This window comes from Varanus komodoensis, unplaced genomic scaffold (genome assembly GCF_004798865.1).
Source record: "Varanus komodoensis strain SLA01 unplaced genomic scaffold, ASM479886v1 scaffold3, whole genome shotgun sequence".
NCBI classification, from domain to species: domain Eukaryota; kingdom Metazoa; phylum Chordata; class Lepidosauria; order Squamata; family Varanidae; genus Varanus; species Varanus komodoensis.
Window position 1 is genome coordinate 23,151,011 of NW_025335761.1, and position 24,365 is coordinate 23,175,375.

A 24,365-nucleotide genomic window follows, 5' to 3' on the forward strand; every position below is an offset into this window, starting at 1 on the left:
ACGCTTGTGCTCGGGGTGGGGAGGGGGAATTGGCCACGATCTTTGTTGTTCTTTGTCACTTCGCTTCGCATTTTTCTGTTTTTTTTTAATGGTTACAGAACGGATTAACCTTATTTACATTGAAACTTATGGGGAAATTTAACTTGGCTGACGACCAGTTTGGGTCACAACCAGAGTCCTGGAACAGATTCAGTTCGTGAGCCAAGGTACCACTGTAATTCCCTTTGTTGCTCAGGGAGAAATTTAGCTAGGGGGCTAGGGACTCCATTTGGCTAGGGACTCCATTCTCAGGGAGAAATTTGGCTAGGGACTCCAGAAATTTGGCTAGGAACTCCAAGGGATTGACCTTGGGCAGATTCCGCTATCACCGAGTTTGAGCACAGATTGTGCAAGAGGAACAGGATATCCCTTCTACATGGACCCAGTATAGACTCTAAAGGTGGCATGATGTTGGCCACTGTTGTGTCGGAGCCTTCCATAATCCTTCATAACATTAAGGAGGGCTGGCACAAATGGAATGGCTGCTGAAATTGTGTCCTCTGTCCAGACAATGTCATATATTAGATCTATCGGAGGCTCAGATAGCTGTTGCATCTCCAATCCAAAAGATGTTGTCATACAGAGGACTTGCACAGAGAATCTTCCTAAGTCCTTGGAGGGGGATCCCAGGCCTTGTGATGTTACCATGTCCTCTGGTGACACGGACATTGGGTCTTTATATATCTGTTGGTCAGAGTATGATGGGTAGTCTGCTGGCATAAATGAAAAGGGGGAACAGCTGGATGGAGAGGGTGGTATCTGGGGTGATGGTGCTTGCCATGTTGGCCACTAGAAACTGGAGATATGGGGCATGGTGGCTGCACAGGCACTGGGATCAATAGTGTGGTAGCCCACAGGTCCTCTTGCAAAAGAGGAAAGAGTCCAATATTGGTATAGCATCTCCTCCATCTCAGTTCCCATAGCTGATGTCCATACAGTGCTATTGGTGGCATCCATTGGGGTTCCTTTCCCCAAGTATGCACTGGAGTTCCACCTGAGCATTGGCTAAAACCATGAGAAACTGCCAGGGAAACTGCCTTGTAGGATGGTCTGGGGACTTGTTTTTGGGCTGTTCTGGGTGATCACAGTGTTGTTGATGGGGAATCTCCTATTTCTCCCTCTGAAAATAAGTGCCTAGGTTTTTTGTTTTTGTTTTGCTGGTGAAACAGTCGGTCCATGCTCACCAGTCGCACCTCAGACTGAACTGGTCCCATGTGGGTGAATGGCATTAAGCCTTTTTCTTTGGCTTTCCTGTGGGCTTTTTTTCCCTGCCATTTTGGTGCCACTTATGGTCCCCATTTTGTGGCCGTGTTTGGACCTCTTTTTGGATGTTCTTTGGTTGTTGATGGCCTGGGCTTCATTTTCACAGCTGGCAAAGCCCCAGCAGCTGTTGATGGTTGACAAGTGCTTGAAATTGCCCATGAGGGCCAGAGGTCACTGTGTCAGCAGCCTGAAGTGTTCTTGTTCACATCTCCTGCTAAAGGTAACCTGCCCAATTCTTTCATGCCTTCTTGGCAATGTGGGCAAGAGTCTACTCTGTGATCTTCACCCAAGCAAAAGAGACAGAGTGAGTGCCCATCTGTGAAGGGCATACTGTGGAGGAGCTCACATACTTTTGAAATGCTTCTGTGAATGCCATTGGGAAAAAAGAGCGGGGATTATAGAGAAAGACCATTAATGGTAAGCAGAGAACATGAGGGTGAAATTGAAAGGAGGGCTTTTTATATACTTATGTAAAACAGGGTAGAGTTAAAGCAAAGTGAAGCGTTTTGATGAGGTAAAGTCGAGTAAAAGGGTTCTGAATTGTTAGGTAAAGCTAGGGATAGAATGAATCTGAGGCACCCATGGCAGTCAAAAAATGACCTGGAGAAAATGGCAGGAGCTCCGCCTTTACATACCACATGGGGGAAGGGGGCAGGGCTCCTGCCAAAATGCTTAGCTAGAAAATTTCTCTGACAACAGGCCCCATGCAGGCACAGAGCCCATATGTGTGATTCACAGAGACCACAAAAAAGAATTAATGTTTGCAGTTTCATCAGGAAGCACTAGGTCCCTATTATGTATAGCCCAGGAATGATCTGACAAATTATAGGGCAATTATTAGATGGTCCACAGAATATTTTTGCTCAATTTATTTTAGAAAAATTGGAGGATTTGGTAGAAAATTTTACCTTGCTTTTCTCCAATACAACTGGTTTCGTATACATCACTCAACTCTAGATAACCATTTTATGTTGAATCATATTATTGATAAATATTTGGTTGAAACTGTAAAACAGATTTATATAGATTTGATTGATCTCAAAGCTGCTTTTGATTCTATTTCTCATGACCAGCTCTGGAGAAAATTAAAATCTATGAGCACTGACTCACAGCTCTTAAACTGCATAATGTCTTTGTATTTTGGGACATCCTTGCACATTAGAATTGATGGAAGACATTTATTGACTCTGTACCAGTTCCAAGAAGATTAAGACAAGCAGTTTACTTGTCCAGCTTCTTTGTAATTTATTTTAAAATTATCTAGTAGAGTCCTGAAGAGGCCACTGTTATTTTACAGTTAAAGTGGGTAATCAGAAATATTTGGTCCTTCTTTATGTGGATGATGCTACCTTAATTTCCTACACCCAACAGAACTTACAAAGATTGATGAACCAGTTCCGCTTATTTTGTAAGGAATGAACTTTTTTCTGTTAATTATACAAAATGATATTTGGTAAATCTAAGAAAAATCTTAAATGGGCACTTAATGGAAATAAACTGGACCAAGTATCCTCCTTTAAGTATTTTGATGTGGGTCTTCCACTGGACCAGGAGCATGGTCTTTATCAGTACAGTCAAGCACCTTGTTAACTGGTAGGACATTAAATGGATGGTTAGGCTTTTATCATACAAAAGCGGGTAATCTGGTGCAGACCATTCTGGACTTGCATAAGACTGGAGCTGGAGTCCATTGTGGGCTAGGACCTATTTAGAATCATTAGAAAGTGGTCAAATAAATTTCTGCATAGACTTTTGGCATGTCTGCCTCTATAAAACTAGAATTGGTTCATGCAGAACTTGGTGGAATAACTATTAAAGCTTAAGTTCTTAGATAAGCCTTGCTATTTTGGTTACAAATAATGTTTAAGCAAGTCTCAGAGTTTATTCTGGAATTATTTGAAGAGATGGGCCCGAATTAATGGAAGCAAAAAATATATGTGCTGAGCTTGGGATTCTCTATCTGCTTTCTTTTAGCTCATAATATGATAAGAGCTAAAGTGATACTGCTCCAAAAGCTTAAGGATTCTAATTTTAGGAACCTTGGATTAAGGCCTGTCATTATAACAGCTTTTATTTTTCCTTTATTCTTCATACCTATCTCTTCCAAAATATTTGGTTGACTTGCCAAATATTAAAATGAGGGTAGCCCTTACTAGGACAAAATGAAATGTACTTCCTTTTGGTAGATTGGGTGGGTAGTCATAAAAGAGTTTCTAAGAAGGATACAGTATGTGGTTGCAATTTTGCATCAGCAGAAAATATTGTTCATGTACTCCTACAATGCTCTATTTATAATTATCTTAAACCTAAATCTACTCATCCATTGTTAAAATAATTGTTGAAGCTCATATTTCATAAAAGTTTGTAGCTTTTTGTCTAACGCTGACAAATACATCTTTTAAAACACCTAAATTTCTTGTCTATGGTTTACAGATGTGAATGATGAAATTCAAACAAGATAATGAGTACTATATACCTTCTGGGGGTATATTAATAGAGTTTTAACTGTGTATAATGGCAAACTACTGAGATACAATGAACTTAATCTCTTCTTGGCACTAGTGCTAGAAAATGGGCAGTATTGGATATTTCCCATTATGTCAAACTCTGGCCTTTTAATTTAAACATATGCTCATTAAAAATATATTGAAATCAAATCCTAATTTAATCCCAGCAACTCAATTTAAAAAGTAGGCATATGTAAACAGGCATTCCGTGTGCACTGATTACACCCATACAAGATTGTTGCACTTTGCATGGGACTTTCTGGTTTAAAAACTTCAGCTAATGAAAAATCTTGACAAAGGCTCAACATTCACATGTTGTTGGAATTATTGCCTTAGTTGTTAAGTTCAGCTATCACTGCTTTATTTTAGATGGGAGCTGAAGAAACATATAGTTCAGACTTTTAACTAAACAGAGAGTGTGAGAGGGAGACCTCTTGGAGAGCATCTGCTATTGGGTGGTATTCAAATTAATTAATTAATTAGAAACTATACATTCTTATTTGTTCTTACTGGCCTTACTTTTAGAGGTGGTGGTGGAGTCACGGGCTTACAGAAAATGAAATAGTCTGATCTTAACTGGGCTGAATTCAGATGTAATCATATTTCAAGTATACCCATTGAAATAAATGGGACTGAAGTTAGAAATGGCTAAATTAGGTTTCATTAATTTCAATGGGACTGTTCTAACTTTTGACTAAATCTGAATCCAGAGTTTTTCTGGGGTGAACCAACAAAATCCGAGAGCATTCTTCAGATTGGATACAGCAGTGGGAGGAATAAGGGGTTACCTGTGCCAGTGAAAGCAGCCACTCTTCTTACATACAGAGTTAGGGTTAGCACAAGCCTACTTCTGCTTAATATAACAGGGGGAGAAAGCAGGATGGGTGAATGAGCTGAGTCCCCTTTTCTCCTTCCATCAGAGAAAAAAAGGGGAACTCAGATGCTTCACTTTTGTTCACCCTGCCACTTTCCCATATACTATTCAATAATAATATTATTATATTATGCTGTAGATTCAATTTCAAGCTTAATATTTAGTTTATTGTTGTTGTTGTTAAATTACTATTACTATAACTATTGATGTTGGTGTTATATTTAAAACATAGTATTTACCACAGGGCCATGCCTTGTTTGATTAAAGTGTCTATGTATAGATGACAAATGAGCAGATGTAATATTCCTATTAATATGGTTTAAATGTGTCTCCGTATATCTCCTGACTCCATATAGCCCTACCAGACCACTAAGACCTTCATTGGAGGTCCTTCTCCGAGAGCTACTACTTAATGAAGTGAGGGAGGAAACAGCTAGGAGAATCTTCTCTGTGATTGCACCCCACTTATGGAATGCTCTCCCTAAGGAAGTGTAGTTGACATCCTCATTAATTGTCTTTTGCTGCCAGGTTAAGACCTTACTATTTAACATGTTCTTTTAGTAGTCAATTGGTTTTTACTCTGTTATCCTCTTGTTGTTCACTTGTTATGTTTTCCTGCATAAATATCACATTTTATTTTTGTTGATTTTGTTGCTCTATTGTTTTATCATTGGTTGTTCTTTTTTTTAAAATAGTAAGCCAATCAGAGAGCCCTTTGGGCTATAGGGTAACATATAAATATAAGTTTAAGAAATATAATACATAAATAATGTGCCTAGAATATCAGTATTCAGTAATTACTGCATAACAGAGACTTCATTTTACTTTTTCAGGGCACAATCCTAAACATGATCCTAGGCTTAGTGGCATTTAAAATTGAAAAATTCATACTTACAGTCATCATGTCATCACACTTCATGTCAGGCTCATCCTCATCTTCACTCTTGTTATAAAATTTGCGGAAAAAGTTGAATGCTACAACAGTGTAAAGGTATACCACTACTGCTAAGAGTCCAACGGTCAATACAAGCTGTAAGTATGTAAAATAAAACATAGGGGGTGGGGAGACAGTATTTATTAATTTTTAATTTATTAGTATTAATAAATTGCTTACATAAAAAGATTTCAAAGAAGTACACCCAATCCACAAAAACATAAAAATGAAGAACAATACATAAAATACTAGGTAGTAGATCAGATGATAGGCTACACATACAGGGAAGGCTGAAAACTCTATTGCTATATATAAGTATCAGCTAGAATCATAAGCCATTAAGATGTGGAAAATTATGATTTCCTAAAATAGCAGGATTGGAATATTTTGAATTCTATGTGGTTAACATGTAGTAAGACAAGCAAAACTTGAAGTTAGAGATTATATCTGCTGCTTTGACTGGCTTTCAGCCATTTTATTTTACACACGTTCGGTTCTGGCCATCATTTAGCAAGTTGTTAATGTGGAGTGACTCCCCATATGGGGCAGTTTTCTCCACACAATATCATTATAGCATCCCACTGCCAACCCCAAAGGGACTGAACCTTTGTAAAGATGTATTTAATAGGCTTACAAATTGTCCAGTTTTTCCATGTATTTTTACCTATCTCAAGGCCCAGAAACTTACTTCGCATCAAGGAAAGGCAGAGGCTGCTTCCAGGACCCTAGTGGAGCATCTTATACAGAGAATTATGTAACCTAAACATTCTGGATTGAATAAACTGAAAAACAGTTTACTTGTTAATAGGTGACAGGTTACTTCTGCTATACTACTTGCTCTTCATAGCTAATGGTGATGTAACCATCTGCTCTGAAGACAGATATAAAATGAAACATCCATAGTCCATTGGCCAGTGGCCTCAGAAGCAAAATGCCTAGGCAGTGCTTAGTGTCATTGAGAAGAAAATGTGCTTGAAGTTAAAACCTTGGGCATGTTTTAATACCAATCTTAAATTCAGTTCTAACATTAAAGTCTGTTATGCCCCTGTAGTCAGGTCTAAAGTACCCGGAGGAGGGCTTTCCTGCGGTGGCGCCCAACCTATGGAATTCACTCCCCAAAGAGGTCCGCCTGGCACCGTCGTTACTGGTTTTTCGGCGCCAGGTAAAGACCTTTTTATTTAAACATCATTTCAATTGTTAAAACATATGATCTGGCCAGGGCAACTTCTTCTTCCTTCTCTTTCTCCCCCTATATTTTTATTTTATACTGATAATTTTAATTTTATATTTGTAAATCAATGTATTTTTTGTATTTTTATATTTAATGGTAATTTATTATGTACTATTGTATTTCAATGTATTTTATCATGTTGTAAGCCGCCCCGAGGTTTCGGCAAGGGGCGGCATAGAAATGTTATAATAATAATAATAATAATAATAATAATAATGAGAAGGGCCAAGTTCTGGGAGAGATTTGGTGATATCAGTTCAACTAATGCAGAAAGTGAGCCTGAAGAAGCCACCATGGTACTGGGAGTTTGGCTCTTAAGAAAGCAAGACAGGTGGAGGTACCAAAACAGAACACAAGATCCTTGCAGGCAAGGCTGCAGAGAAGGCAAAGCCCACATGGAAGATTCAGCTTCCGTAAAAGCAAAAAGTAATGGGTGCTTCCATAAAGTTGTCTTCTGATGCATCAAACAACTGCCTATCTACTGGTTGCACACTTAATCATTGCTCCTTTATGTATTTCACCACATAACAGCCAAACAAACAAAAGACAACATGGTAGCGGCATAGCCATCCCTCCTCCCTTGATAAGCCTTAAGTTGGGGGCACGGGGGGACCCATTGCTTTTGTGAGCACTTGTCTATACTACAATGAACTGTGAAAATAGTAACACTAATCCGTATACAATTAGGAATGTGTTTGTTATATTGTTATGGAAATATAAGATCTTGAAATAAATGATTTCATTTGCATAAAAAGGTTAAGTGTTGACAACATGCATAAGTGAGCGATTGCAATGAAATACTGCTGCTTGACAAAGCATGGGAGAGAAGCCAGAACAGATAAAAATTGGTAATAGTCCTGTTTCTTCAAGAAAAAATAAGGAAAAAACCAAACCTTAGAAAGATAAGGCATATACTCTGAAATTTGTTGTAGAGTCTTTGGTATATGAAATAGAATGGTAGCTAAGGTAGGATCACTGGGACCAAAGCTGTAGTGCCGCACTTCAAGTTTGCATTCAGTATGAAAATTGTTGCTCTTTTGAGAGGGAGAAAATGTCTGGAGCTTTTCATGAGTCTAGAATAGGACTGGAAGAAAGTGGATGCTGTTTGAACAGTAAATGCTTTAGGAATTTAATCAGAAATGGAGGATTCCTTCTAAGTGTTTAACTTAAGATACAGTGTCTTCTTTTAGAAATATTAATTTCTAAAAGAAATATTAAGAAACAAAATATTAATATTAAGATGATTAAGAAACAAAAGCTGAGTATAAGCCAATGAAGCTATGAGGATGCAAAAAGAACAAATGCTATTTTGGATTGTGTTAACAGAAGTAGAGCCTCTAAATCATGTGAGGTACTGAACACCCTCTATTCAGCATCAGTTAAAATCCATCTTGACTATTGCATCCAGTTCTAGACAGCACAAGAAGGAGGTAGACAAACTGGAGGGTATTGAGTGGGCCAGGGATCTGTTACAAAGATTGAGGACAGATTGAAAGAACTGAGCATGTTTAGTCCATAGAAGACTGAGGGGACATATGATTGAACTTTTCAAATACATTAAACACTTTCACAGAGAGGACAACCAGGATCTCTTCTCAATTAGAGTGCAGGACACAGAATAATGGGCTCAAGTTACATGAAAGTGCATTCCAAAAGTTAACATCAGGAAAACTTCCTGACTGTTAGAACAGTACAGCAGTTGGACAGCCATCTTTTGGGGATGCTTTAACTCTGAGTCACCATTGAGTGGTCTTATAAAACCCTTCCAACTCTACTATTCTAAGTAATGACTCATGTAATTAATCTATTGAAATCTCTGAACGTTCCTTCATTAAAAAACAAAAACATTTTTAAAAACAGCATTTAAGAGCTGGTTTTCAATTTTCTCTCAGGTGTTTGATTCTTCTTCCTGCACTTTGAAAAGATACCACAACACATAGCAGGCTTCCCCTCATTGGTGCCTTCCAAACGTTTCAGGCTACAACTCCCAGTATTCCTAACCATTGACCATGCTGACAGGTGCTGATGGAGTCCAAAATAACTGGAGGACACCATGTTGAGGAAGCCAGCTATATAGCATTTATCAAATATGACTACCATTTACTGCATTTTATCATCAGTCTTTATATATTATCATATAATATATATTTATATATTATCATATGACATTACTGTTGTTACAATTTAAGCAAATGGAATTCCAACTGATTATTAGACATTTCATTTTTCACTAGCAGAATTTATTTTACGGACATGCATTCTATTATCAGGAACTCACCTGTTTGCCATTGTGGGTTACAGAAGACAAGATAGTACGTAAGGTCTTAAAACCCATAGCAATATCCAGTAAGTGAGCAGCAAAGAAGAAGTTGTTGTAGTGGCCAAGGATGGACATAGTTGTGTACCAAGCTAAGTACAGGAAAGACTAAACAAAACATGAAATGTCAGGGATCAATGGAATAATATCTTTTCTATTCCAATTTTGTGAGAATTTTTATTATTAAAATTTATAAAACTATTTTGTACCAGTGTACACAAATTCTCTATATAGCAGTTAACCACAAATACTTAATACCTGAGTTAAAACCTCAACTATGAAGTCGATATAATGGTCTCCAAGAAGAAGAAAAGGAAGACTAAATATGATATGGATTGGATCCATAAAGGAAACCACTGCCTGGAATTCACAAGAGCTGTCATATATAGGACATTTTGGAGCACTGTCATTCATAAGGTTGCCATAAGTCAGAGGTGAGCTTATGGCACATCACAACAACAACACAAATTCTCCCTAGGAAGATTATTTCTATAAGAAGTTGTTTGTAGCTTGCAATCATAGTGAGCTTGAGCATTGCACTCATCATCTGAATGTTAGTATTTTTCAGGTTTGATCCAGAGATGTGCTAGTGGAAGATATCCTGTCAGTGGTGGTTCTGTTCTATGAATGGTTGTGCAACAGCAAGCTGAAGGTACTGTGGACCCTTGTTCAAGAGTGCAGTCATTTAAGCATTTAAGCTAATCATTTAAGCTTTCTTCAGAAGGCATTGCACAATCTCTGTGCAAGATGAGGCATACATCTGGAATACAGTTCAGTTTTCTTGCAGCAGAATTGTGCAGTATGTCAGAAAATGATCTTCCCTGAATGGAAGAGGCCTTTTACTCACAAGAAGTACATCTCTGGATCCAATTTGCTACATTTAAATATTGCTGTTCTATTCCTTCAATTTATACATGTGTTTAATCATGGTTGCTTTAGATGGTAGTAACTCCAAGCTGTTATCTCACAGATGAAACAATGTGAAAACAAATTGGAAATTACTTGCTGAATAATTTAAAAGTTAATATAGGGCCATTTAACATAGCTAGAGGGTCTCAAGATTGAAATGGTCAAGAAAATGTATTAGACAAGATTAAACAGAAAACCAATAAAATGACACGTGATAATCAAATATCTACTTAAAAGTGACGAAATATAAAACAAATTGCAGAAGTTGAAATGGATTGATCACTGCAATGCTTCCAATGACTCATTTCTCCTTTGATTCATCACGATTTAATATTCATTCAGTAAAGTGCTGGAGAACCACATCATTGACCTATCCCTAATGTGCTAAAACATAGCTTATTTCCCCTATTCTCAAAAAACAAACACAGAATACAAATACCAGAGAATACAAATACCCTTGACCCATTCCCACTCTCTAATAGGGCCAATCTTTCTTTTCCTTTAAATGCTGCCTAGCATCCTCTTTATCATGTTCACTCTTGCCACATTTCAGTCCATGTTCTATCTTCTGCACTTCAGTTAAATTGACCTTGGTAACAAGCTCCCTGCCAAATCTTAACATCTCCTACCTTTTCCTTCTTCTTGACCTTTTCTCCTTCCTTTGGTATGGTTGACTGCGGTTTCTTCTGTAAGCCTTAGACTTCTATAACTCTTTGTAGGTAGCTATCTCAATCACAGATAACTTCTGTGGACTTTCCACTAATGGATCTCCTCCATCAGTCTTTCCCCTCCCATGTGTGAGCTTCTGAGGAAGCGTTAGGACTCCATCTTCTGGCCAGAGACAAGAATAGCAACCCTGGTGTTTGTAGAACTGGGCCCACAGTCAGTCGTGGCCACCTGGGCTGTTAGGAGCACCACCTGGGAGCCCTGAGGGAATAGCTATATAAGAACCGGCTCTTCCCTCCAGATGTGGCTTCAGTAGCAAAGGTCTTTGATGTTGTTGGACTTAGCTGTGTTTAGGGTTTTTTTGAAGAGGGGAGGGATTCTGCCTATCACATTGCTCCTGCCTCTGCTTCTGGACCTTGCCTGGCTTCCCAGTCTTTACCTGTTCTACCTTCTGCTCCAATCTCAGGTCTCTACTTCTCGGCTTGTCTCTCTGGCTTTCAACTCCTGACCAGCTTTGACTATTCTTTGCTATTTGGACTGACTTACCTTGTACTTCTGTTACTGGCCTTGACCTCTGGACTGCTTGACTGCAATTTGGAATAGGCCTTTGTAGTGTACTGGTTGTCTGGGTCCTGGTGCTCTGATCTGACCTAGCTGCCCACACCCTGGTCTGTGACACCTTGGCATTCTGTTCTGGGTTTCCTTTTATTTTCTCCACTTGCGTGACCTCATCAAATTCCATCCTTCAGTACTACAGATATGCTGATGACATCCAACTGTACCATTTAATTTCAGACCTTTCCACCTTCCATCTAGTCAGACAGCTTTGTTTCTCTGATTATTATCTCTAAATCAGCATGTCTATGAATGACCAAATTATCTTTCTTTCCAGCTCTCCCTTTTTTCATTTGCTCTCTTTCTGTCTCTTGATGATAACACCATTCACCCTGTTGGATAAGCAAACTGCCTTGAGTTTGTCCTTGAGCTTCCTCTAGTCTTTGGTCCCCATATTCAGTCAACTGTTGTGTAACTTCTCCAGCACCATCTTACAAAAATGTGCCTTGATCCCCTCAAGTAATAAAGCTGACTAATGCTCTGGTCACTTTCTACCTTGACTACTGCTGCCTTCTCAGGTGTGTTTTACACCTCAGTTCTCCCACTTTTATCCAAAGCTCCATTGCAAGAACATTCACCTTTTCCTTTGCTTGCAATATATACTGCCACTTTTCTTCAGAGCCCTTTGATGCTTCACATTTTTTAATCTATTACAAACTCCCTAGAACAGTTTTTGATTAGAACAACTGTTCTGGGCAGTCTGTGATAAAGTCTAAGTGTGAGTCTAGGAGTAAAGATGTCTATGATATGTCTAGGATCAGGCCTCAGGCTTATGAGGAACAATGGTCATTAAAGAAGCTTACAGCTGTTAGTGAAACAGCTGCTTGCATAAACCACAATGATAAAATAGGGGACAGAACATTTAAAACTAACAAGCATTTATACATGTGGGCCCCTATTCACATTAAAAATCATATGCATTGCTCAGAGGGGATGCACGAGTTCAAGCCTTGTTCCCTACTTATCCACATACCCTGTGTGAAGCAGATATAAGAATAAGGAAGCAGAGGATTTTTCAAGGGAAGTACTAAATACTTACATTATCTGTGAAAACTACACCAAGCTTCCAGATATGGTACTTGGCATCAATAGAACTTAACCTAATAGAGTACAAAATAATTTGAAATTAATTAATGCTGTAATTGATTATTTAATTTTAGCACAAGCATTCTTTCTCACACTTATTTTTGATAGTTTTTTCCCCAAGCACTGATGTATGATAAAATATTTTAAGACTTATGCAGAGATGTACTGAGTATACATTTCAGCTCTGAAGATTTATTCATTAATTTGTTATATCTAAGCTCCTCTCCATTTTATCCTCCCAACAAACCTGTGAAATAGGTTAGGTGGTGAGTCAGTGACTGGCTCAAAGACATTCAGGGAAACATAGAAACAGAGCAAGTCAGAAGGGGTCTCCTGGGCCATCTAGTCTGACCCCCAGCTCCAGCCGGCTCCACCCACAACATGCCTACCATGTGCATGTCCAGCCTATGTTTGAACACCCTCACCGATGGGGCCTCAACCAGGAAGCTTCATCTCAGAGCAAGGACTAGAATCCGGAATACCCCTGGTCAAGTCCAGCATTCTGATCATTGCAACATCCTGGCTGTCATCTGCTTACCAGCTGAACTTCAAATTAATACTAATGGTATGTGTTTGAATATCATATATACTTCATAGGGTTTTTGTTGAGGATTAAATATATGTAAGCCACCTCAGGTTCCTTACAGGGTGGGTGGGGAGGCAGGATATATATGTATCATCATTATCATCATCATTCTGATTTCAGTGCTGATCCTTAGGAAGCCAAAATGTCACCAGCTACAGAGAAGAGGGAATTGTCAGCAGGCCTAAGGAAATCCCCAAGATTTGCAAAAGTACAACATATCTTTAGAAAACAACCAGGGGGGAGAGCTCCACAAAATAGCCTATTAAGGACTAAGCAGGCTCAGTGGACAAAGAACGGACTTGGGGGAGCGGGTGAAATAAGAGTAAGGGGGATAGAACAGAGTTTCCTGGAAACAGAAACTGGTTGACTGGAATACTGAGAAGAAACACTCCACACTGTGATATTTTGTTGCTAGTTCCACTTGTACTTAATGTGTCTTGGTTTATACTTCCCCCAGACCAATGTCATGCATCATAGTGATTATGAACTTTAAACAACAGTACTGCTACTCATAGTCCCTTCTTTTTCAGACATTAATATGTGTTTTCAACAGGATACTGTGTCAGTGCAAGTCAACTTCATGTATACACAGGACAGGGTTGCCAAGTGATATGGTTATGCCATGGGGAGCATCATTAACAGAATTATCTTTGCATAAGTATGTGTAACTTCTGAAAACACTCTCTGTTGGCTGTACTGTTTTCAAAATGAGCACTGTTGGAACTGTTTAATTGTTGTATATTACTCTGAGCATTCTGGTGGTAAAACAAAAAAATCTTAAACTTTAGAAAAAAATAAAATGTACTTGATAAAAAAGGAGCTGGAATAGTAAAGAATTGATAACAAATTTAACAACTGCAGCAAGATTAATTATAGCTAAGAATTGCAAAATAAAATAAGATTACCAATTGTCAGGTATAGAGAAGTTTGGAATATAGCTATTAATGACAAAATAACATGAGAATAAAGTGAGAAAAGGGAATATAAAGAAAAATAAGTTTAATGATACTTGGGGTATATTTTTTATGTTTTTTAAAAAGAGAAAAAAGATTCAAGCCTTCAAAATAATCATTCCAGTTTGGAAGGGAAGAATGTCCTGAAATGTTTGAATGAGGTTGTTCTTCTGATTGTAACATGTATGAATAAATGAATATGTGACACTGAAGTGGGGTTGGTGGGAGGGTTGTGGATGCACAAATGACCACTCAATGAACAACAGTTGCAGGTAAGCAATCTGATTTTCTTCCTCATGGTCCTTGAGCATCACACATATGGGCGCCTAGAAAGTGTACCTCTTATATGGTCAATGGCAAGGCTGAATCATCAAATGGCCAAGGAGAATATTGCTGTCCCAAAGAAACAGTCTGCCCTTGTGTAGATACAATGCCTGCAATACTTGACAGACACTACCTTGTCCTTTGGAAGACACAAAGCTCTCTTGGCAGGCTGATGTGATGCATGTGATGGAAGCATCAGGTCAATAGTTGCTACTGGTTCTTGTAAGCACCTGTAGCACTACTGACAGCTCAGTGTGAGAGGTCCTGGTGTGTGTGGGTGGGGCACTACATTGTAAGAATTATTTCAGTTGTGCTGCCCAGAGACCCACCCTAACTGCTGGAATGCTGATTGGCTACTGCTCCCTGCCTCATGGGAAAGCTGCTGCTGCAGCACTGCTGCCTCACCCTCTGGAGCTGGTCTCAGGCAGTGGCTGGGCCACAAGGGTGATCTGTCAGCTCCAAGGACATGGAAGGAGGCGGGCCAAGGGTGGGGGCTCTATTAGGGTCTTTTTAGCTAGGTGCCTTCACATGCAGTGTCCTTGGGCCCCATTTGGGGCGTGCTTGGGGCATTCTTCCCTCCTTTCCCCACACTCCCTGTCACTTTCCCCCACAGTAGATAACTGTTATTGCAAACTAACTGGAGGAAGGTCATTAGAATGGTAAAAAAACTGAGAAGGAATACAAGATTGTTGGAAGTTGAGAGGGTTGGTGGATGTAAGGTTAATGAAATGGTTGTATGAATTTCTCATTGATGGATTTATTGGTGGAGTATTGATAGTAGAACTGTGTGGGTGTTATAGTGAATGTAGATCGATTGTTGGATATCGAAGGGATGTATAATAGAGGTTGAATAACTGGCGTGAAGGTGTTGAGTAGTTTGAGAAGTAGATAAAACTGAAATGGTTCTGAGTAAAGTTTGATAGCACCTACAGTTTTAATTAACACATTGGCTACGGCAATGGCTCCAGAGGGCTCTGGGGAGCAATGGGGTGCCACTATTCAGGTAGTCATGGGTAGAGGAAGGTACAACATTCGGGAGAAGCTGGCATGGGAAAAGAGAGGACTGATTCCTCCTCTAGTTTCTTCCTTATCCAGAGGAATTCAGATAAGGGCAGGTTGTGTCATGTGCCAGGCGTCCCATCCCAACTAAGACAGGCACTTCAGCAATTCTTGGAAGAATCTTTATTCTACACAGGAGTCAGAGCGTTCACAAGCCTCAGAGCATACACAAGGAGAAGTGTTGACCCCTCTCTGCCCCCCCTTTACCCAAAGCTTTGCCTCGGGGCTATAATCTGGAAGGCAGTGTGCTGTGAAAGTACATGTGTCGTCTCTCTGCTCTCAACAAGAAAATCTTCCTGAACTTGGGCACTGCACAGGTGCAGCACCCATGTGTGTGATTCACAGAGACCACAAAGAACCACCATCTCAACCTGCCCTCAGATATGATGCTGCCACTTGTTAACACCAGATCAGTCCAGAATAAAATCTCGCTCAGAGGGCTGACAGGGCCTGTATTACAGAAACCTGCAGTGGTGGCAGGAGATGTATCACATTTATGCCCAGCTGGGTATTCTGTGCAGTACCAACATCCCCTCATTGTCAGGAAGGGGGAGTGGCTGTAATCTATAGGAGTGATCTTGGTCTCACAAGCCTTCCTGTCTATTCAGAGAAGGGTCTTGAGTTTCTTCCCATTGTGTTAGGCAAAAGAGACAGACTAGGAATTATTTTAGTGTGCTGCCCACCTTGCTGCACTATGGACTCCCTATCTGAGCTGTCAGTGTTGATCTCTGGCCTGACATTGAGGACTTCCAGGATACTTGTTTTGAGGATCTCAATATTCATGCAGGACTGCTTTATCTGGGGCAGCTCACAACTTCATGTCCACCATGACAACCATGGGGCTGTCTCAACATATCATTGCACCCATGAAAAGGGATACACTCTTGACCTGGTTTTCTCAACTAGGCAGGAGGATGCTGATCTGGAGGTGGAGGGTACAAAAATTAATCTTATGGTCAGATCACTTCCTCATGAGGTTTAGACTTGCAGCCTCTCTTTCCCTCCGCAAGGGTGGAGGACCCATTAAGATGGTCCACCCCCACTGCCTAATGGTTTCCATAAGCTCTGGATTTTCCAGTTGATATGGTTGGCACTCCTGTTGAAGTCCAGGTTGCTTTGTGGAATATAGAAGTGACCTGGGCAATGGACACAATCACACTTAAGCCCCCTCTCCCACTAGGCAGAGTTCGATTGATGCTGTGGTACCCTACTGAGCTGTGGGCAATGAACCAGGTGGGTAGATGGCTAGAGCACAGGTGGAGAAAAACTCATGCTGAAGCTGATCAGACATGTTTGAGAGCTCACTGTCAAGCCTACTCTATGGCAGTGAAGGCAGCAAAGAGAGCCTTCTCTGTTTCTGTCTTCTGTGTCTTCCAAATGCATCCCAGCAGAACTGTTTGGAGTGGTTCATGGCTTGCTTCATGTTGGTCCTAAGGGCGATCAGGTCGAACTCTTGGCAGCCCATTGTGAGAGTTTTGCACAGTAGTTCAAGGGCAAAATTACTCAGATTTGCCAGAAATTGGACTCCACATTAAGCAACTTGGGTAGAGGCATCTGGTGCACATTCTAGTCCAATTTTATTGGATAACTTTAGATTATTGAGGCCTGATACCCAGACAATTCCATTGTACCACTTGTTTACTCTGTGATTATGTCAGGGGATGGGAACCTCAAACACCCCCTGCTCCATTGCTTCCATCACCATCAACAGTCTTAGCAGTGCATCGCCTCTAATGGAATACTTGGTACACAACAACAGGGCCACCTGATCACTTCTTACAGAGGTTTTGCTAAAGAGGTGGTCGTCTCTAACTCCAGGCACATTCCTGCCTGTCCTGGCTAGGGCAGGGAGCAGTGCCTTCCTCACTGCTTGCCAACGCTTCCAGGCGCTGCAGTCGGCTCCTCCAGAGCCTCTGCTCTCACACTGGCAATTCCCTTTTCTGCTGGCTCCTTCCCACGTGCATGCACAGTGGGACAATTCCTCTCCCCTTTGCCAAATTTACACTGGTTGTTCCTTTCCCTCACAGACACTCATCTTTCCAGGAGGGAAAGAGGAATGGCATCCACCCTTAGAACCCTGACTCTGCCCTAGACTGTAGGGGTTAAGCTGTTTGTCTGCCCTGAGTCCCACTCTCCTATCACCTGTCTTCCTGCTGCCACCGTCCTCTCTCAACACCATGTCTACCTCTCCTTCTTTCCTTGCTCTTCTCTTTATCTTGCTGGCACCACACCATCACCACTCTCTTCCCCCAGGTGTTCTCTTCCTGAGGAAAGCACCTGCATACCTGGGTGCTCAGAGCTGGGCTGTGCACATGACTCTCCCACCCAATACCCTGTTGTCAAGTTCTTGTTGCCCCAGCTGCCAGCTTCACTGTTAATTTGTTCCCCATGGCATGTCCCCTTGGCTTGCTCCCAAGTAGATGGTGAGCCCCACTGATCCTCCACCTTGACCCTTGCCCAAGTTGGCTAGTCATTCAAGCCAAGGAGAGACAACATATCTGGATCCAGGAAGTTGTGAACTCTTCTTTGAAAGATTGACTGGTCCCTCCCCTGTTAAAGGAGATGGTGATCCGGCCCCTTCTGAAGAAAACAAATCTGGATCCAGAAGATGTTAACAATCTTAGGCCAACGGCCAATATTCCATTTTTGGGCAAGGTGCCTTAGCAGGTGGTGGCTAGACAACTCCGAGTGCTCTTGAAAGAAACTGAGTCTCTGGATCAATTTCAGTCTGGTTTTAGGCCTGCTTATGGAACTGAAACCATCTCCCTGTGGGATGGCCTTTGCCAGGGGTAAGAAAGAGGGAGTCCCTGTTGGTTCTCCTGGATCTTTCATCAGCGTTTGATACCATTGACCATGGTATCCTTCTGAATAAGCTGGCCAGGTTAGGAATTGAGGGCACTGCTTTGTGGTGGTTCCGCTCCTACCTGGCTGACCAATTCCAGATGGTGTCACTGGAGGAATGTAGCTCCATGACATGGCAATTATGTCATGGAATATAACAGGGCTCCATTTTATCTCCCATGCTCTTTTACATTTACATGAAGTTACTGGGGGAGGTCATCAGGGGGTTTGGGCTGAAGTGTCATCCACCAACACCGATGCAGGGCTGGTGGGTGGGTTGTGTGAATGCACAGATGACCACTTGAAAAGCAGTTACAGGTACGCAACCTGCCTTTCTTCGTCTGTGCATCACACATATTACTAACAAGTATACCATTAAAGGTGGTGGGAGGTCTCAGGACAACACAGCCTGACCAAGAGAACAATCCTGCCTGGCTTTCACATCAAGCTGATAATGATGGACAAATGTGGATGGTGCTGACCACATAGCTGCTCTGCACAATGTGTCTAATGGTAGTCCCATGTGGAGGGCCATCGACGTTGACAGCGCTCTAGTGGAATGAGCTCTAGGACTGTCTGGCAAGTCCAAGCCCCCTAGCTGGTATGTTAATTTGTCTCTCCAATCCATTGCGCAAGGCATTGGGGACACACTGGATTGCCTTTGGAGTAGTCCGCATTTTGGTTGAACAATTGTTTTGTTTTGTGAACTGACTCTGTTTGGGACCAATAGAAGGCTGGTGCAGGGCGAACATTGAGCATATGCAGCACGCTTTCACTGTCCATAGATGGTGATGGGTAGAATGTTGGGAGCATTATTTCTTGATTTACATGAAAGGAGGAAGATACTTTAGGGAGAAAGGCAGATGGTAAGGAGTACCACCTTTTCCTTGTGAAAAGTCAAGAAGGGGGATCTATCTGTAGTGGACAGAGTTCACTCAGTCTATAAGCCAAGGTGATGGCCACCAGGAAGGAGACCTTCCAAGAGATAAGAAAGACTACAGTTCGTCAGTGCATGTAATACTATGGATAGATTCCAACTGGAGATGATGGCTCAGAAAGGAGGATTCAGGTTTTTGAGGCCTTTCATGAAGTGTCATGAAAGAGGGTAAGAGAAGCTCTCAGTAGGACCTAGAAAGCTGGAGATTGTGGATAGGTACACCTTGATCTAGGTTAGTCTAAGTCATGTTTGGCACAGGTAGTGTAGAAACTCCAGTAAATTTTGTATGGTTGCCATAGCTGGGTTGAAGGAATGGTCCTTTGTGCAACCCCCAAAGCTCACCCATTTAAATGAATAAGAGTGCCTGGTAGTTGGATGCAATGCTGCCTGTAGAATGTCTCAGTTCTACAGGTCCAGGTCAACAGTTGTGACCCCCAGGTAATCAGGAGGATAATTCAGAAAGTTATTAGTGAAGATGTGCACTGGGGTTGTGCTTTTGGGAAGTAAAACATGGAGTTTTGGATAAGAGTAGGTGCTGGGAGTTGGATGGGGATTAGAGTGTAGTTGTGGCCATTAAGCAATAAACCATGCCATTAGGTGAAGCCTTTGAATGTCGGGGTGTAGTATTTCCCCCCCATGCCTGGGACAGTAAATTTGGAATTGAGGGTAGCAGGAATGTAGCCAGGTACCCTAGGCCACCATGGCATTATCAGGATGGCTTGCATGTGGCTGCTCCTCATTTTTGCTATGATATCATCCTAGTGATGCAGGAGAGTGGAGAGAAAGCATAGAAGTTGGTTCTCATCCATGGAACGAGGAAGGCATTCTCTATGTTATTCATGCCAATCCCCTCTCTGGAACATAGTTGCTGTGTGTAGCATTTACTTCCATGGCAGAGAGGTCTGTAGCCAGGGTGCCTCATGCTGCAAAGATGTTGCTCAAGATCTCTGTGTTGAGTTCCCATTTGTGGACTTGGAATGGGGTACAGCTGAACATGTCAGAAGTCACAAATGGGTTTATAAGCCATACTATCCTGAAAGCTCCCGATCTTGTAATGGTGAATGCACCAGTCCCATATTTGCAGGGTTAGTCAGGTTAGTGTGATGGAGCTCATTCCACCCTCTTTGTTGATACAGAATACTGTGGTGGTATTGTGCAAGACTATTGGACATGCTTGCTGACCAGCACATTCTGTAGAACAATGAGTGCTTTGTAGCCAGCAGATCCAGATGATTTATATGGAGCCTTTTTTCATGTCTGGACCCAAGCCCCTTGGGTCTGGTATTGGTTGGAATGGGCACCAGTAAGGGTTGCATCAGTGGTCAGTCTCACTGTTGGTTCTGAGGGTAGTAAGAGAAGTCCCTCTGACAGATTTGACTCATGCATTTACCAGGCTAGGCTTGCTCATACATGGATGGGCAGAATTAGTGTCTTTCTCGGCAAGTTGTGCCTGTGTCGGAATGCTTTCATAAACCAGAGCTGGAATGGGCACATTCATAGCCTGGCATAATGCACTGGTCTTTGTGCCATCAAGAAAAAAAAGGAAGGTATTAAAAGATATAAGTGAAAGGAGATTGAGGAGGTCAGTGATAGATGGGTTGTTTTTAATATATATCTTTTATGGGAAATTAAATGAGGAGGGGAAGGGTGTCAGGGCAGACATCCTATATAGATGTAGAGAGTATAAAGAGGGGAGTTTAGTTTATGAAAATAAGCAAGAGATACATTCAGAAAAGGCTAAAGTGAAAGTAAAAGATGAGGAGAAGCCAGTAGGAGAATCCCAAGCCACAGCAAGAACAGCATTTAAAACTGAACTGACAAAAGCAGGGAGCTTTGCCTATTTATACCAGGGGAAGGAGGGGAGGTGGCACTCGAGCCAAATACTTTATGCTAGGAAAATATTCCCAAATGGAGGCACTACGCAAGCGCAGCATCCATATGTGTGATGCACAGAAACCACGAAGAACACACTGTTGTGTGTGCATGTTCAGATGAGATTCCCATGTGTGCATAATTATTATTCCAGCACCAGTACAGAGCTCTCACCCTAATTCTCTAGATGTTATGGCTAGAGCCATGACAGGTGGTGAGCCACCCCCAGGGAGGCAGGCTGAGACAGTACAGGATCAAAACACTTCAAGGACAGACATGGGGCTTGATACTATTCTTAATTCTGAGAACGAAACTGATAGAAAGCAGGCTAGCGAGGTTCCAGAGAGTATTTGAGATGCTTGATCGCACAGGCGCACGTGTTGGCTGGAGCAATTGGAGATATGATTAGAGAAGCAGCAGCAAGCACACATCCAAAGTGCACTGCCCTCCACGGACAGGCCCTGAAGGGTTCATAAGCAAAGCGTGGGGTGACATTAAGTCAGAGCGAGAGGTCAACTTTCTACCTTGTGTGTATTGTCAGTGTTGTGAATACTTTGTAATCATTTCAAATAAAAGCTCTTTAGCACTTTTTGGAGTGATTGCCTTCATTGGGAAGGGACGCCTGGCTCACGGCACACACCACGGCAACGGTTGATGCCATGTGCCCTAGCAGCTGTTGAATTCTTTCTGCGGGGGAACTTGGGCTGGTATGAAGGTTGGCGGTTGTAGCCATGAGCTTCTCCATCTAGTCTTAGAGTAGGTGTGCTCGAGCCAGCACGGAATGGAGAATTGTTCCAATATACAGGGTAGTCTGTGAAGGAGCAAGTACGGATTTTTTGGTGGTAATGCACAGGCCCAAGCAGTTAAGAGTAGTGCAGGTAATTTCAATTGACTGCAATAGGTCCTGTTGAGTGTTGGCAACTAGCAACTAGTCATCTAAGTAGGGGTAAACTGGTATTCCCAGGAGTCACAAATGAGCACACACTGGAGGCATGCATTTGGTGAACACTCTCACAGGCATAGAGAGACTGGGCGGTAGCACCTGGAACCCAAAGGGATTGGTACCAATCTGGAACTGTATAAAGTGAGTGTAGTTTGGCTGGATGCATTGATCCATTTAAATCAATGGATGCAAGCCAGTCCCCTTTTTGCAATTGTGGCATAATGCCATTTGGAACATTTTGAGTAAGATAAAATGATTTACACTGTGCAGGCCCAAAATATGCTGCTGACCACCATCTTCTTTCAGAAATAGTGCCAATAGAAACCATGCTTAGCCTTGGACTGGTATACTGGTTGGATTGCACCCTTTGCTAGTAAATTGGTGACTTCTTCCATTGGGTTCAGAGATGGAGGAGTGATGTGGATGATTCCAAAAGGAGTTGTTGTTGCCAGTTGCGAAGTCGTGTCCGATCCATTGTGATCCCATGGACAACATTCCTCCAGGCCTTCCTGTCCTCCACCATCCCCCGGAGCCCACTCAAGCTCACACCAACTGCTTCAGTGACTCCATCAAGTCACATCATTCTCTGCCGTCCCCTTCTTCTTTTGCCATCAACTGTTCCCAGCATTAGGGTCTTCTCCAGTGAGTCCTTCCTTCTCATTGGGTGGCCAAGGTATTTGAGTTTCATCTTCAGGATCTGGCCTTCTAAAGAGAAGTCAGGGTTGATCTCCTCTATGACTGCCTGGTTTGATCGCCTTGCCATCCAAGGGACTCGCAAGAGTCTTCTTCAGCACCACAATTCAAAGGCCTTAATTCTTCAGCGCTCAGCCTTCCTTGTGGTCCATACACTGCAACTGGGAAGACCATAGCCTTGACTATACACACTTTTGTTGGCAGGGTGATGTCTCTGCTTTTTAGTACGCTGTCTAGATTTGCCATAGCTTTCCTCCCAAGCACCAAGCAACTTTTAATTTCTTGGCTGCAGTCCCTGTCTACAGTGATCTTGGAGCCCAGGAAAATAAAATCTGTCACTACCTCCATTTCTTCCCCATCTATTTGCCAGGAAGTGATAGGACCGGATGCCATGATCTCCAAAAGGAGGCAAGGTCTCAAATTCAATTTTGTATTCATGCTGAACTATGGAAAGTACCCACCAGTCAGATGTGATGGATTCCCAGGCGGGAAGATGGTGCCTTCAGCAGTTCCCAAAGAGGGTGGGATGCTAGTTAAGGAACTGGTTTGCGCCACCCATCAGCACTATCTTCGACAAAAGAAGTCAGGCCATTTTCTGCCTTGATGGGGTCTGGCAACCTCCTGATGGCATTGGCGGTTTGGTAGTTACTGTCTCTATTGAGGACATCTGGGGTAATGATTGTTGTCTGGAGAGGTAGGGCTGGTACTGGGGAAATCAGGCTCATGTGCATTTATGTGCCCTCAATTGAAACGGGCCAACGCCCATGTGCCGAGCTGTGAATCTAGCCTCCTGCAGCATGTATAATATCTCATGCATGAGGGCATGAAAGAGGCCTTCTCCATCAAACGGTATGCTCTCAAACCAGGAACATGTCTCTTGAAGGAGGCTAGCCACTGGAAGCCATGCATGTTGTCGAATCGTAACTGCACCAACAAAGGCTCTGGAATCAAAATTGATGTGACAGTGCACTGTTGTGATCTGTTGTTCTGAGAGCTGAATACCCTCCATGAGGAAGACTCTGGATAGCTCCCATTGTTGATATGTGAGCTATCCAGAGGCCACCATAGCCTCCATTTCCTGCCATAAGAAGACCTGGTACCTTCCCATCAAAGCTTCATAGTTCGAGATGAGGAGGCCCAAGAAAATTGTGGAGTATATCTGTCACACGATCACACCTAAGTGACGACTGTCAGTCAGTGTGGAGTGCTCTCTGTGCAGTCGTCCTTGGGTAGATTCAATGATGATGGAATTTGGGAGTGGATGGTGCAACAGGTAGGGAATCTGTCTCTCTGGTACCTAGTACATCCCTTTTAGTTGGATGAGGAGGATCCGGTTGACAGAGAAGGTGATCTTCGAGCACTCCCAAGCTGGTGCTATGTAGAGGTGCTCAGCTCTGGTTTGGGATGTTGGAGCTGTCTTGGTGGGGACCAATGCTCATTGGAGCTGGTGGCCAAGAATAATCATGGGGATCCATAGGCAGGGTCCCATCCATGTCTTTCCTGACATCCAGAGCATGTTTCCACATCTCCAGTCTGAGATGACCAGCCCCATTTTTACAGGCCTGCTTGGTAAAGGCCTGGCAATGTGAGCACTTGTCCACATGATGTTCCTCTCACAAGCAGAAGCATAAAAAGTGGCCATCGGTGGAAGGCATCTTAATGTAGCATTTGGCACACTTATGAAACTGGTTTGAGAGCCATCGGAAGGGAAAAAGG

General features: G+C 42.2%; 1 protein-coding gene and 1 long non-coding RNA gene across 3 annotated transcripts in view; one reads left to right on the plus strand and one right to left on the minus strand.

Annotated features, from left to right (window-relative positions):
- The window catches only part of RYR3 (ryanodine receptor 3), a 397,078-nt gene that overhangs the window by 10,375 nt on the left and 362,338 nt on the right, over positions 1-24,365 (minus strand). The window contains exons 98-100 of the mRNA XM_044436195.1: positions 12,395-12,455; positions 9,127-9,273; positions 5,579-5,713 (exon numbers count right to left, since the gene is read on the minus strand). Coding sequence (XP_044292130.1) covers positions 5,579-5,713; positions 9,127-9,273; positions 12,395-12,455 — 343 coding nt within the window. The remainder of the gene's footprint in view (positions 1-5,578; positions 5,714-9,126; positions 9,274-12,394; positions 12,456-24,365) is intronic.
- On the plus strand, positions 172-12,761 carry LOC123026485. Of its 2 annotated transcripts, XR_006415314.1 has the most exons (3): positions 172-6,779; positions 9,724-9,817; positions 12,700-12,761. It is a non-coding gene; the product is annotated as an uncharacterized LOC123026485 (long non-coding RNA). The 2 variants fall into 2 exon arrangements; XR_006415313.1 differs by lacking the exon at positions 12,700-12,761 and having other exon boundaries at positions 9,724-11,542.